Source organism: Paramisgurnus dabryanus, chromosome 23, assembly GCF_030506205.2.
Source record: "Paramisgurnus dabryanus chromosome 23, PD_genome_1.1, whole genome shotgun sequence".
In the NCBI taxonomy this organism is placed as follows: domain Eukaryota; kingdom Metazoa; phylum Chordata; class Actinopteri; order Cypriniformes; family Cobitidae; genus Paramisgurnus; species Paramisgurnus dabryanus.
This window is the reverse complement of record NC_133359.1, coordinates 4,731,267-4,745,828: the sequence shown is the minus strand read 5'-3', so window position 1 is coordinate 4,745,828 and position 14,562 is coordinate 4,731,267. Positions and strand designations below refer to the sequence as shown.

The following is a 14,562-nucleotide window of genomic DNA, read 5'->3' as shown; positions in this document are numbered from 1 at the left end:
TTTTTTTACGTAGATTACTGGATTATTATACAGTAAGCACTTTATTTTTATTTTCAAATGTCTTCCTCACCACAGGATAAAGAGCAGATGTCCACTGGTATCTACTCCACCAAATGGTTCCTGCAGTGTTTCATTGACAGGGTGAGACATTTTATGAATTAAGCGTCATTAAACTTTTTCTTAAGCTGCTTGATTTTAAAGTCTGTTTATGTTTTCGTACTACGTAGACCCCCTTCACGCTTACCCTGCGTCTGTGGGACATCTACATACTAGAAGGAGAGAAAGTTTTAACAGCCATGGCCTATACTCTCCTCAAACTGAATAAAAGTAAGTCATATATCCAGTTAAAAAAATAACTTTTTACTAGGGCGGTCAAAAGATTAATCTATATATTATATATAAATAATCTATACATAAATAAAACATAATGAATACACACAAATATATTATGCAAACACAAACTTTTATTTTGTATGCGATTAATCGCGATTATTCCCGGTTGCGATTAATCGCGATTATTCACGGTTATCTTTTGACAGCCCTACTTTTTACCCTTTCTACCCTTGAGTAAGATATTAATATGAGCAATGCTTTATTTGAATCCTATCAGAACCGCTTCTGAAGATGTCTCTGGAGGATCTGCGAGAGTTTCTCCAGGAGCAGATTGTTTCATCCTTCACCATGAGCGATGATGCCGCCATAGAGCACCTACAGTCATCGATGGCAGAACTCCGCAGGATGAAGCTCGACCTTCCTCCTCCAGGTAGATATCACACATCTCGTGTTATAATTAAATTGTTATCCCATTTCACATCTAATGAATTTCTGGTTTCCTCTTAGCCAAAGGAGACGAGTTCCCAAAAATCACACTGGGCGAGGAGCGTCCGATCATGCTGCTTCCAGTTAACCAAAACGAGTGCGTGGCTATACCGCTAACCGCACACCAAAACAACCAAATCTCATCCAAGCCTCACAAAGAGGAGACCACCGTCCCCGACCGGATTAACGATGAACACCCCTCCAATAGCTCACCGGTGCAAACCTCCAAATCGCCCTCCGACCCTTTATTGTCTCAAGCTACACCTGAGGACTCGGGACCGAACGTGAAAAATCAAGAGCAAAGACCAGATCTTCTCCCAGAAGCAGATGCTGTATTATTAAAGGATGAATGTGTTAGTGTGGGGTCCGATGAGTGGCCACCTCCGTACCAGCCACCTATAACAGACTTTTCAAGCGTCAACTCACTGAACCTTCCGGATTTGCCCCCTCCACCCCTTCCTTGCACTGAACAAGGACCTCTTGAGGAACATACCCCATTCTACCTCGCTCCTCCTCCTCCTCCACCAGCCCAACCTCTGAATCTCATCTTAGAAGATCCCTCATCGTCGCCATCTTCCTATCGAGCTCCTCGGCAGGTGAGCAAGTTTCCCGTGAACCTGTACGTTCCTCCGTCTTCGGGCGATCGACGACCTTCCAACACCTCACATTACGACAACATCTGGGATGACGCGGAGGACAATACAGTCGAGAAGATGCTGGAGATGGTGACCGCTTTACCGCAAAATTCAGACTTGGGGGTTAAGCACCCCACTCTTCCTCCTCCTCCAGATGTCGCCATGTCTCTTCATCTCCCACCTCCGACTATGTTTTTCTACACCCCAGACTCTTCTCCCATTTCTCCGTGCATCAAGTCGGTGACTCCAAACTGTGCTATTGTCCCGCCACCGGCCACCAGCGTTACACCCTTCCTCCCATCGTCTGTCCAATCTAATCAGGCGCTTTTAAATCAGACTCAAGAAAGTAACAGTGCTCACTCACAACCCCCAAGAATACCACCCAAAAAATTACAACCCACCATGCTTTCTCAAGGACCCACCGATTCAGATTTCTACAGAATACAGCCGCTAGTTTTGTAATGTACCGAAGGACACATTTTTTATTTGCATTTTTTGACAGCATTATATTGGACCACAAATCAAAATGGGATGCTTGAATATGTGTTTGCGCGTGTATCACAAAAATCGCGCTAGTGGTCACTGAGTAGTTTGTTGCCTTCTGTCAGTGTTATTTTATTTTATATTTTACAGTGAATGACATCAGTTTTATGCGTGAAGAGATGTTTTATTGTATTATACTGTATTTGGGAAATGCAACTCGGACATTGACATGGTTACAGCGAGTCCTAGATTTGCTTTGTATTGTAAACATTGTGCTACTGTATGTGTATATAAATACTGTCCTCTAGTGCCACCTTGTGGAAGATGAAGCAAAACATGGTAATTTGTTTGTTAAAAATGAAAACATGTACATTGAAGGTCACTTTACGGCATTGTGTTGTAGATAAAACGGGTTTGTTTTGTATTTTTGTAAGAAGAGCTGATATTATTTAACTGCTTTTACAGTTTGTGTGCAGACTGCAGTCTAACATTTGCAGATTCTTTTATTTTTTTCAATAACAACCGCTTAATGAAAAACTTGTTTTTATTTATTGCACATCATGAAGAAGCGTTCAGTTTAATATTATTGCTATTTCTTATACATTTACAAGTACAGCATAATAAAATATACAATAATCAAATATTGCTGTAGAAAGATGCAAAAAGGCACACGGCAGAAATGCATGCCCTTAACCATCAAGTCTGGTTAACTTGTAGTATATAATTTACCATCATAATTTAAACTTTAAGTACATAGTGTTGCATTATTTGCAAAGATAACCGCTGTCAATTGCATAGTTCATAAACATTAACACACTAAATAAAACTATTGCAAAACACAAAGTTAAAGGATTATTGAACTTTCATTAAAAATCTGATAATTTATTCACCCCCAGATCATCCAAGATATTTATGTCTGTCTTTGTTCAGTCAAGAAGAATGTTTTGAAGAAAACATTACAGAATTATTTTCCAAACTGCAAAAAATTATTTAAGAAAAAATTCTTAGATATGTTTACTTAAAACAAGACAACAATACTAAAAATGCTTAAATAAAGATGCTTTTTCTTGATGAGCCAAACGACCCAAGAAAATAAGTCTAGTTTTTAGACCAAAAATATCAAATTTAAGTGATTTTGTGCATAAAACAAGCAAAAATATCTGCCAATAAGCAAAATTTAGTGTTTAAGAAATTTTTTTTGCTTGTTTTATGCACAAAACCACTTAAATTTGATATTTTTGGTCTAAAAACTAGACTTATTTTCTGGGGTCGTATTGCTCATCAAGAAAAAGCATCTTAGTTTAAGAATTTTTTGATATTTTTACTGAAAACAAGACAAAAATACTAGGAATTTTTTTCGTTAAAATAATTTTTTGCAGTGCAACGATTGATAGTTTTTTTTTTTTTAAGGGCTATAAATGATCCCAAACAAGGCATAATGGTCTTATCTAGCAAACGATCGTCATACTAGCCAAAAAATAAAGTACTTTTAGACCACAACTTCTCGTCTTGCACTAGCCGTGTGACGCGCCAGTGTAATGCATTACGTAATCATGTCGAAAGGCCACGCATGACGTATGCGAAACTACCACGCCAGTCTATACAAGTGTGGAAAAAGGGGACCGTTTTGACTTTGTTGTATGTGGATTGATACTAATTAATGTCTTTGTGTCACTTTATTGTTTAAAATGGTCTGCAAAGTGTGTGTTTGTTTCACATAAGTAACGCGTGACCTTTCAACGTGATTATGTAATAGGCAAGGTCACGCTGGCGCATCACACGGCTAGTGCAAAACGAGAAGTTGTGGTTATAAAGTCCTTTTTTTGCAAAAACAACAATTGTTTCACTAGATAAAACTCAGATAAGATCGTTTACATGGCAAAAAATGACTTTCAAGAAAAAAATTACTTAGTATTTTTGTCTTGTTTTCAGTAAAAATATCTAAAAGTTCTTAAATTAAGATGCTTTTTCTTGATGAGCAAAACGACCCAAGAAAATAAGTCTAGTTTTTAGACCAAAAATGTCAAATTTAAGTGATTTTGTGCATAAAACAAGCAAAAAAATCTGCCAATGGGGTAAGCAAATTTTTCTTGAATTTAGTGTTTAACAAAAATGTTCAAGATTTTTTGCTTACCCCATTGGCAGATTTTTTTGGCTTGTTTTATGCACAAAATCACTTAAATTTGATATTTTTGGTCTAAAAACTAAACTTATTTTCTTGGGTTGTTTTGCTCATCAAGAAAAAGCATCTTAATTTAAGAATTTTGTTAATATTTTTACTGAAAACAAGACAAAAATACTAAGAATTTTTTTTCTTGAAAATAATTTTTTGCAGTGGTGTAAAGCGTTGAGGTCCTCTAAGTTCACTATATGGGGAAAAATCCTGGAATGTTTTCCTTAAAACACTTAATATCTTTTCGACGGAACAAAGACAGACATAAACATCTTGGATGACATGGGGGTGAGTAAATTATATATATATATATAATATTTTTAATGAAAATGGAGTAATCTTTTAAATAGAACGGCTTGTTCTTAAAATACAGATAGATTTGTCATGACATATCAAAGTAAACACACAGGTAGTGCTATTGCTGTCGAATGGAAGAGATCCACTTTACAGTGAAGATGAAGGGTCAGTGCAAGAAGGATGAAACCGTGTCTTTATGTGATGCTGGAGTATTAAAGAACAGAGGTAGAGAGAAGATGCAATCGGCTGAAGAGAAAACGGAAAGCATCTGAAGAGGTGACCTAAATGTCTTGTCCAATCGTGAAGCTACAATCTGAGTTGCATGAAGAGGTTGACCTGAGTTGCTACACTTTCCCTCAGCTTCATTTCATCTTCTGGACCCAAAGACACTCCGGCTATTCTGATTGAGCCGTTTTCTCCGATGATGCAGGGCAAGCTGAGAAACACTTTGGAGCCGATTCCACCCCATCCCTGAATTAAAGAAGAGATTAGAGATGATTAACCTTTGAGTGATGATATTTGCCATTAAAGTCCCCATGAAAGTCCCCCGTGGGTCATAATTATTTTTTATTTATGTGTCCTCATAAACTTTAATCAAAATCTAAAAAACATTTACTTCCGCCCTCTTGTGGAAATCGGAGCATCCCTTAACTCCGCCCCCTCCAAATGTGAGTCTGCTGCGAGTTTAATTTCTAAATGAAACGCCTACTTTTCTATATCCAATCAATTCACAGTGTATCAATTTACTGCTATTTTCCATCATTAAACAGCGACTTTAAAGGAATCCAGTAATCCTTAAAGGGGACAGATCATGAAAATCTGACTTTTTCCATGTTTAACACATTCCTCGCCAGCATTTTTTGTGATTTTCACAAAATGCCTTCCAGGAAAATTTTATTCTAAAAATGTATAAATAACTTGTCAATGGCGGGGAAAGACTTGAGTGCTATAATTGGGTCCCCAGTGCTTCTATCAACCTAGAAAATGTGAAAAAGATCAACCCAGTAACTTAGTTTGGGTAAACCATTCTCTGCAAGCATGTAAAAAAATAGCTCATTGAAATCTGGCTCCCCTTGTGATGTCAGAAGGGGATAATTCCGCCCCTTAATCTGCACTATCTAACCACGGCACTGTCATTTAGTGAAGAGATCAACTCATTTGCATTTTAAAGGACACACCCAAAACGGCACATTTTTGTTCACACCTACAAAAAGTCAATTTTAACATGATATAATAAATTATCTATGAAGTTTGGGCTAGAACTTCACATACGTACTCTGGAGACCCCAAAGATTTATTTGACATCTTAAAAAAAGTATTGTGAAATGTCCCCGTAAAATGGTTGTTGACAGTCTCATACCTCAGCCAAAGTTGTGACGGAGTGTATTTTCTTTTGGTCTGTTATGATGCTGTGAGTGATGTCAGCAATGGACAATCCAACCGACCATGACCTCTGACCTCTGCCCTTCAGCATCTCTAACGCCCTGTGAACGTAACACAGACACCTCACAGTTTACAATTTATGATTATAAACTATACATTTAAAATAAACACACTCGACTGCATTTCTGACATTTGGGATAATATAATAAATAGCTTTGAATTGTTGCGACTGGGTGATTCTCGCGAAATTAGACTTGTGTGTCATTAAACATTTTGATAAAAAAGTAAATGCAAAGTAAGAGTTACAAACATCTCTTCATGTACTATTTTGAACATGATTTCAAATGACATCATACAAACCAATTTGGTTGTTTTTTCCACATTTAAGGGGAACATTTTCATTACCGCAACGTGTCCATGACTGGATTTGGGTTCTTTGACATGGAAATATTTATAATTAAAAAATCCAAAAAATAAAAAGCTTCAGTGCATGTTATACTATAAACATTTACAGTAAAGAAACATGTGGTATTTGGTGATCATTGGTAAATGTAGAGACAATAATAAGGAATATAAATGTGTTCAAAGACCAATTTTCTCACGCTCCGCAACAATTTTCAATCCTTGTTTAAGCCCTCAAGGAACTAACATTAAAAAAAAAAAAATAGTTGGAAGGGACATAATTGACTGTGACACTCAAGATGGCTACCAGGTAAGCAGTTCTTATTTTTTCTCTCCAGATGATAGATAAAATTTTGTTTGTCATAGTACCTAGACAACTTTTTAGTTCTCATTACCGAAACATGAGTTTGTAAATGCATATATTTAATGAAATATCATGTTGTGGTAATGATCATTTTTGATAATGATAATCTAAAAAAAATGTAAATAATTCTATAGAAAATATGTTTTTAATCCTCTAAAAATAATGGTTATAGTAAGTTCAGACCTTAATCTTATGGCTTCAAGGGCTTTTTAAAATTTTTGATTCTGGACACCTTCTAAATCTGGATTTCGTGAGAATCACCCGACTGTATCTCAAACTCATTACCTGTCCATCAAGGGTTTGGTGGAGTTGGACACTGGGGTTAATCCTTGTAGTTGGTCAGTCCCTGGTTTTACATCACCCCACACCGCCACTGATATACAATCAGAGAGAATAATCATATGTATTATTTAACACCAAAAACAGCTAATATTGTGCTTTTCAGAAAGCAGAAGGACACGTTTAAATCTGTCACAAATTTGTGATCCACTCACCTTTGTTTTCTGAAAGTTCTCCGATGACCCATGCCTGCTTGCCTGCGTTGTTGGCCAGTAGTGAAATGTTGATGATATGAGACAGCCTTTGGGAGTCGAGGTTACAGCCCACCCCGATAACTTGATTTGGCAGCAGATGACTTTGTCTCCAAGCCACGTGTGTCATAACATCCACTGTTAAAACACATGGTCAGCACAAAAGGCTTGATTTGGATTGGTCAATTGTTGTATTGAAGACTCAAACATCTCAAGCGTTGTACAGTATATCAAAACAGATCTCTATGTGTGCTAACCTGGTTGAGACGCAATAAGCAGGATGGCATTTGGACTTAGCTGGGCAAGGCGAGGGATGATGGAGCGGTACATGTCCACATTGGTTTGAACCACACTTACATACGACTGCTCATCATTCCAAGCGTTCGCAGTGACGATCACCACCTTAGACTCTGCCGACGCTGCCAGGTCTATGAAATAGAGAAGAAAAACACACATTGATTAATGATTAATGTGATTGACGGCTCAGTTATTCTTTACATGATAAACTTATGAATGTGATGATAATAATAATAAAAGCACCTTTAGAGACCTCGACGTTTGGTAAACTGAATATCTCCAAATCCGTCGTGCCTCCTTTGTTTGAACACTCAGGGCTGTCAATCAAAACCAGTTTGTCAACACTGCTCTGTGACGGAAAACAGCTCAGTCACTAAGTGTAGTCATTAACTCGTATGCTATTTTTATCTAAACAGACCAACAAAGTTACCTTCGCCATTATACTTAACACAGTAGCTACTCCTAAATCTCCCCCACCAATCACAGAGACTTTAACCGCTTGGTCAGGCCGACTCCCACCTGTAGAGTCATTACAGGTGAGTTTGAATTCCTTAAAAGTGTTACATAAATTGGAATGGAAGAAAATGCATTGCGACAAACCTTCATTAAGCGAGAGATTTGACACATAGGCCAGTAGATCATTAGGATTTTCACCAGGTCCAGAAGATTTCGTGCCCAGGGGAGGTTCCTCTTCGAATTTAGCAATCATCTCCGCTAGGAGACCTATTACAGATGACTTGGGCTACAACGGTGACGTGACAATAAAGAAAAAAGTTTTTAGTTAAAATATAATTCATGATTCATGATTATATTTAATGTAGTTATTTATGTATTACTTAAAAGAGGTCATCATACTTTTTTCTAAAATAATTTTAGTACTTTTTGAGCAAAATATTTTTTTATCTTTTAAATGCAAATGTGGGATGGCTCTGTGTTGATATTTATATGTTTACATTACAAACTACATATATGTGATCCTGGTCCACAAAATCAGTCTTAAGTCGTATGGGTATATGTAAGCAATAAAACAATCATTGCATGGGTCAAAATTGTCGTTTTTTTCTTTTATGCCAAAAATTATTAGGAAATTAAGTAAAAATTAGGGCTGTCAAATGATTAATCGCGATTAATCACATACAAAGTTTGTGTTTGCAATATATACGTGTCATGTCTGTAATTATTCTTCTTATTTAATACACACACACACATATATATATATTTTTTTTTCTTAAATGTATACATTATTTTTTAATTTATATATAAATATAATATATATAATACATATACATATATAATATATAAATATAATATATATAATACATATACATATATACATATATACATATATATATACAAATATATATATACATATATATACATACATACATACATACATACATACATACATACATACATACATACATATATATATACATACATACATACATACATACATAAATGTTTCTTAAGTACATACATGAATGTGTATTTATAAATATTACTAGGGAGCCACCGATACCACTTTTTTGGAATACAAGTACGAGTACTTGCATTTCAGTACTTGCCGATACCGATACAGAGTACTTAATAAAAAAAACATGATTTAAATTTACAGGTAAAAGCTTTAGTCATATAATTTAACAAAAAAACAAAGGACTAGTTTTCCAGTTTGTTGTAAACTCTGCCTCTTTGGACAACACAAGAGGCATTAACCCCTTACACGCCGCTCAAACATAGACATTTCTCAGACCGTGGTATCGATTGCAGGTATCGGGGGACTTTTAACGAGTACGAGTACTTTAGAAAATGTGGTATTGAGGCCGATACCAGTATCGGTATCGGTGCATCCCTAAATATTACATTATAATTACACACAGGAAACACACACATATATATTACGCAAACACAAACTTTTATTTTGTATCGATAAGGAATGCATAGCGATTAATTGCAATTAATCTATAGCAGAATAAAAGATTTTGTTTACATCATATATGTGTGTGAACTGTGTATAATAATTATGTATATAAATAAATATGTATAATTTTTATAAAAATGTATAATTTTAAGAAAAAATTATATATTTATATATGAAGTATTTATATTTATATATAATATAAATTATACATAAATATACAAATATATATACACATGTAAACATTTCTTAAATATATACACATGCATGTGTGTGCATTTATCTATACAAAGTTATTATACACAGTTCACACACACACACACACACACATATATGATGTAAACAAAAACTTTTATTCTGCTATAGATTAATCGTGATTAATCCTTAAGCATTCCTATTAGCAATTCATCACGATTAATCGTATGACAGCCCTAGTAAAAATCATTATCCATGAAGATATTTTGTACGGTAAATAAATCAAAAATGTATTTATCATAAGTAATATGATAAATATAATCAATACTCAATAATATTCAAATATTGGCCAAATATTGTCCTATACTACTAACAAACAAATGAAAAGCTTATTTCTTAACCAATACAACAATGACAAGTTTATTTATTCAGCTTTCAGATTATCTTAATTTCAAAAAGCTGACCTTTATGACCCTTAGGTTTTGTAGTCCAGGGTCACATATATATTGGACAGGGAAGATACCACGTCTAACTTTTTATATCCCGAAGGATTAAATAAATTCAGATTGTTCCTTATATGACCCCTTTAAAGTGAACCAATTGAAACTTTTCCACCTATTTTCAATATGAATCATTACAGTGAAGATCTCTTACATGATCCCAGTTATGTAAACCCGGCAGGTATATTCTTCCCTTTGAATCCACGTGTTTTCCCTCTCGTATGACCATGCTGGAGGTTGGTCGCAGGAAGCAGATGGGAGGCGTGAAAGGAAAAGAATCCAAGAGCCAAAGCAGGATAGGCAGGTTATATGAGTGTCCTGTAAACACAAAATCAGTCATATAGTGACACATAAGGGCCATTTAAAATCAACACCATCAAGTTTTAACCGGGACATCTGTTCTTGGGAAAAAGTGATTTAGGAGTTTTACCGTGGTATCTAATAGGGATGTTTCCAATTATCTTAAGCAGATCTTTCTGTGAACTGTCCGTAAATGCTGTAAAATATAACCACATATAAAATTACAATAACATTATAAAAATAATGCCGATAACATCACATAAACAATAAACTAAATCGTGATGTGTATCAGAATGACTCACTGTATGTCCCATGTTTAACTATCATGTCAGGGTGAAGGCGAGAGACTTTTTGTAGCTCTTCAATAGCGACATCACGAAATTTATACTAGTAAAGTAAAAAAACACATATTTAAGTGATAATATTAAAAAAATTAGTGATTTCTTATACAATGACTGAACTATCAAACAGGTTTAACCAGTATTCAACAACACCTTATTCATTTCAACTAACGTTATTAAAGACGGATTCGTTGTTAAAACGCGAAACCAACCTTTGAGAGGATTTTCTTAATAGACTCAGAGTTAAAATCCATACTTTATCTCTAAACCAGCTGTAAGAAAAGTTAGATGTGTTTAATTTCAACCGGCAATAACGACAAAACTTCCGCAAATACAGTTCAGCTGATCGCAGCTACGGCAAGCTGAGGAGAAACGCGTTTGTGAATATCTGTATGCACTGTCAAAATAAAAGTCCTTCAACTTCAAATGCAAAAAAATAAACGGCAATGCAGAATTAAATTACAGTCCAGCTTTTGACTGTTTTTATTGACCCAACCACAAAAACCATCTTATATAACAGATTGTCATTGGACTGTTCATTTTATAGTGCAATTAAAAAAATACTCATAGCAAATGTTTTGTAAGTTAAACATTAGCAACACTAGCAATAAAAATATTGTCAGCAGGAATGTATTTGCAACAATAAATGAATATTGTTTTTAAGCGATTATGCATTTCAAATTTATTTTTGTGTTACTAAATTTAAAGTAAGTAAGTTAGCCAGACTAAAAGGCATTTAGCAAGTTAGCATTAAAAGACAGTATCAAATTAATCTTACAAAACAAAAACAAAAAATTATAATGTAAGCTACACTGCAAAAAATATTTTCAAGAAAATAATTCTTAGTATTTTTGTCTTGTTTTCAGTAAAAATATAAAAAAAAATTCTTACACAAAGAAGCTTTTTTTTGATGAGCAAAACGACCCAAAAAAATAAGTCTAGTTTTTAGACCAAAGATATCAAATTTAAGTGATTTTGTGCATAAAACAAGCAAAAAATCTGCCAATGGGGTAACTTTTTTGCATTTTTCTTGAATTTAGTGTTTAAGAAAATTTTTCAAGATTTTTTGCTTACCCCATTGGCAGATTATTTTGCTTGTTTTATGCACAAAATCACTTAAATTTGATATTTGGTCTAAAAACTAGACTTATTTTCTTGGGTCGTTTTGCTCATCAAGAAAAAGCATCTTAATTTAAGAATTTTCAAATATTTTTACTTGAAAATCATTTTTTGCAGTGTAGATGTATGTGACAGACCCTAAATACCATAAAATACAGAAAACATGTACAACACTATTACATTTGGCAATAGTGAGCAAGAAAACAATTAAGTTTCTATAAGTGTGCAGTCGGACCATTAGATTTAATGATATTTGCAAATTTCAATAGCTTGTAATTTTTATATTTTAATAAAATTACGGTTTATATTAGATATATTATATATTATATATTATAACAATATATGTGTCATAAAGACTAATATTATAAAGACTATGTAACGTATAGCCTTGGTTACATATATATATATGTTAGGGAAAGAAAACAGACATTAGAGAGAAACATGTTGATAAAATGTAAAAGTTTTATTTATAAAGCATAGGAAAACTAAACACACAAAAAGTTAAAAAAGCAAGAAATTATGTTCTTGGGATCACATTTGGCATCAAATGTGTTTATTTTGTTGCCTCGGGGTCGTAGGTAAGCGGTGGCAGTAATTCAGATAGCAGACTTTGATGCAACGCTGCATAGCTCGAACACACACAGTCGCAGCTGCAGCTTAGCACACAGATTGCGGAGCGCCTGGCTGAAGAACGATGAAGGTCTCACAATCCACCCGACACTTCATCAACAGCATTGTCTTCTTCATCTGACATCATGTTAGCGGTGATTCCCCTTCAGAAACACACTTTGTCCACAGCCAGTACACTGGGTTTGACTTCAAGAGCTGAAAACAAAACTGAACATCAGTACAGTTTATAATAATGCAACAGAAATAAATAAAACAGAAACTAATTCTAACCTTTCTTACCTCTTTCTCCTCTGGTGACTCCGTGCTGCGGCCACACCGGTTAGGTTGGTAATGTCTTGCAGGCCACTAGAAACAAGTGATTGGGTTTGTTAAAAGCATAAATAGACACAACATAACTATACAGAAATAGCCAAAATAGAAATAATGAAAATGACTTTCCAAAGGAATTTTTATCAAGGCCTTCAATTCCAAGTTTGTAGCCAGTGCTCCCACTAAAACTGAGGTGACCTTATGTGTTGAACTTAATCTATAGAAGCAAAATTTATTTGATTGAAACAATACGTTTATTTGCTTTGTAAACAACAGAATGCATTTTAGGCTTTATCTTTCATCCATACCTTTGCTCCTGGTGATAGTGCAATTTGCCTCCGAGTTGTGTAGCCGACAATTTGCCTCCAAGTTGTGTAGCCGACAGACTGCCTTCTACAAAATAAAAGTAAAAATACTTTGTTACAAAACAAAAAAAGAGAAACGGGAGAAATAGGAAAAAAAACTTTGTGGGTTATTTCATTAAAGGAATTTGAGCTTACAAAAATTTAAGGATTGTGGAGCTGCCCTTTTCTCTTCAACTCCTCAGTCGAGCAGTAGTTTGATTCGCATTGAGAGCGCTTTACTTCTTGTTTTCTTCTTCTTCTTCAAAAAAGACACAATTTACAAGACTTAGCAAATTAGATACATTCAATAATGCAAATCAAATTGAACAAAGATGAATAATAAACATAATATTCTTAATCTTACTTTATTTCATGTTGATGTCCTCACATCGCTGTCTTTGACTGGTTTGGATACTGGTTAGATAGACAAACAGACAGACAGACAGAAAGACAGACAGACAGATGGACGGAAAGACAGACAGACAGACAGACAGACAGACAGACGGAAAGAAAGACGGAAAGAAAGACGGAAAGAAAGACGGATGGATGGACCTACAGATGGACTGACAGACGAAGAGACAGACAGACAGACATACAGATAGACAGATAGACGGACAGACAGACAGACAGAAAGAAAGAAAGAAAGACAGACAGACAGACAGACGGAAAGATGGATGGATGGACCGATAGATGGACGACAGACGAAGAGACAGAAAGAAAGACATACAGACAGACAGATAGACGGACAGACAGACAGAAAGACAGACAGACAGATGAGGGAAAGAAAGACAGACAGACAGACAAAAAGACAGACAGATGGACAGAAAGACAGACAGACAGACGGAAAGAAAGACGAATGGATGGACCGACAGATGGACTGACAGACGAAGAGACAGACAGACAGATAGACGGACAGACAGACAGACAGAAAGAAAGACAGACAGACAGACAGATGGACGGAAAGACAAACAGACAGATAGACATACAGACATACAGATAGACGGACAGACAGACGGAAAGAAAGACGGATGGATGGATGGACTGACAGATGGACTGACAGACGAAGAGACAGACAGACAGACAGACAGACAGACAGATAGACGGACAGACAGACAGACAGACAGACAGACAGATAGACGGACAGACAGACAGACAGAAAAACAGAGAGACAGATGGACGGAAAGACAAACAGACAGACATAAAGACAGACAGATGGACAGAAAGACAGACAGACAGACAGACGGAAAGAAAGAGGGATGGATGGATGGACCGACAGATGGACTGACAGACGAAGAGACAGACAGACAGACAGACAGAAAGAAAGACAGACAGACAGACAGACAGACGGAAAGAAAGACGGATGGATGGACCGACAGATGGACTGACAGACGAAGAGACAGATAGACAGATAGATGGACAAACAGACATACAGACAGACAGATGGACAGAAAGACAGGCAGACAGACAGATAGACAGAAAGACAGACAGACAGACAAAAAGAAAGAAAGACAGATAGACAGACGGAA

The 14,562-nt window shown here is 35.5% G+C and overlaps 2 protein-coding genes across 3 annotated transcripts in view; one reads left to right on the top strand and one right to left on the bottom strand.

The window, feature by feature from the left end:
- The window catches only part of LOC135781631 (USP6 N-terminal-like protein), a 32,272-nt gene extending 29,277 nt beyond the window's left edge, over window positions 1–2,995 (top strand). Inside the window, exons 11-14 of the mRNA XM_065292239.2 lie at window positions 76–141; window positions 228–327; window positions 611–763; window positions 841–2,995. Of these exons, the coding sequence (XP_065148311.1) occupies window positions 76–141; window positions 228–327; window positions 611–763; window positions 841–1,916 (1,395 nt within the window). The 3' untranslated portion in view covers window positions 1,917–2,995. The remainder of the gene's footprint in view (window positions 1–75; window positions 142–227; window positions 328–610; window positions 764–840) is intronic.
- Window positions 2,996–4,328: 1,333 nt separating this feature from the next.
- uevld (UEV and lactate/malate dehyrogenase domains) lies at window positions 4,329–10,994 on the bottom strand. 2 transcript variants are annotated; one of them, XM_065292439.2, is made up of 12 exons: window positions 10,847–10,994; window positions 10,596–10,680; window positions 10,424–10,489; window positions 10,148–10,311; window positions 7,984–8,125; window positions 7,814–7,902; window positions 7,627–7,732; window positions 7,344–7,514; window positions 7,051–7,224; window positions 6,842–6,929; window positions 5,768–5,891; window positions 4,339–4,878 (listed from the first exon to the last, which is right to left on the bottom strand). In XM_065292439.2, the coding sequence occupies exons 1-12, from the start codon at window positions 10,886–10,888 to the stop codon at window positions 4,714–4,716; spliced, it is 1,416 nt and encodes a 471-aa protein (XP_065148511.1). In that variant the 5' UTR covers window positions 10,889–10,994; the 3' UTR covers window positions 4,339–4,713. The 2 variants fall into 2 exon arrangements, with proteins under 2 accessions (XP_073669364.1, XP_065148511.1); XM_073813263.1 differs by having other exon boundaries at window positions 4,329–4,878; window positions 7,814–8,125.
- Between the last annotated feature and the right edge of the window lie 3,568 nt (window positions 10,995–14,562).

Bases quoted from the DNA above. Each gene is read 5' to 3' on its own strand.
- uevld (XM_073813263.1), bottom strand. From the start codon at position 10,888: ATGGATTTTAACTCTGAGTCTATTAAGAAAATCCTCTCAAAG. The intron at 8,126-10,147 runs GTAAGAGATCTT...TCACCGTTGTAG, and splicing joins GTTTACATAACTGGGATCAT to CCCAAGTCATCTGTAATAGG. The intron at 5,892-6,841 runs GTAATGAGTTTG...TTACGTTCACAG, and splicing joins ACCAAACCCTTGATGGACAG to GGCGTTAGAGATGCTGAAGG.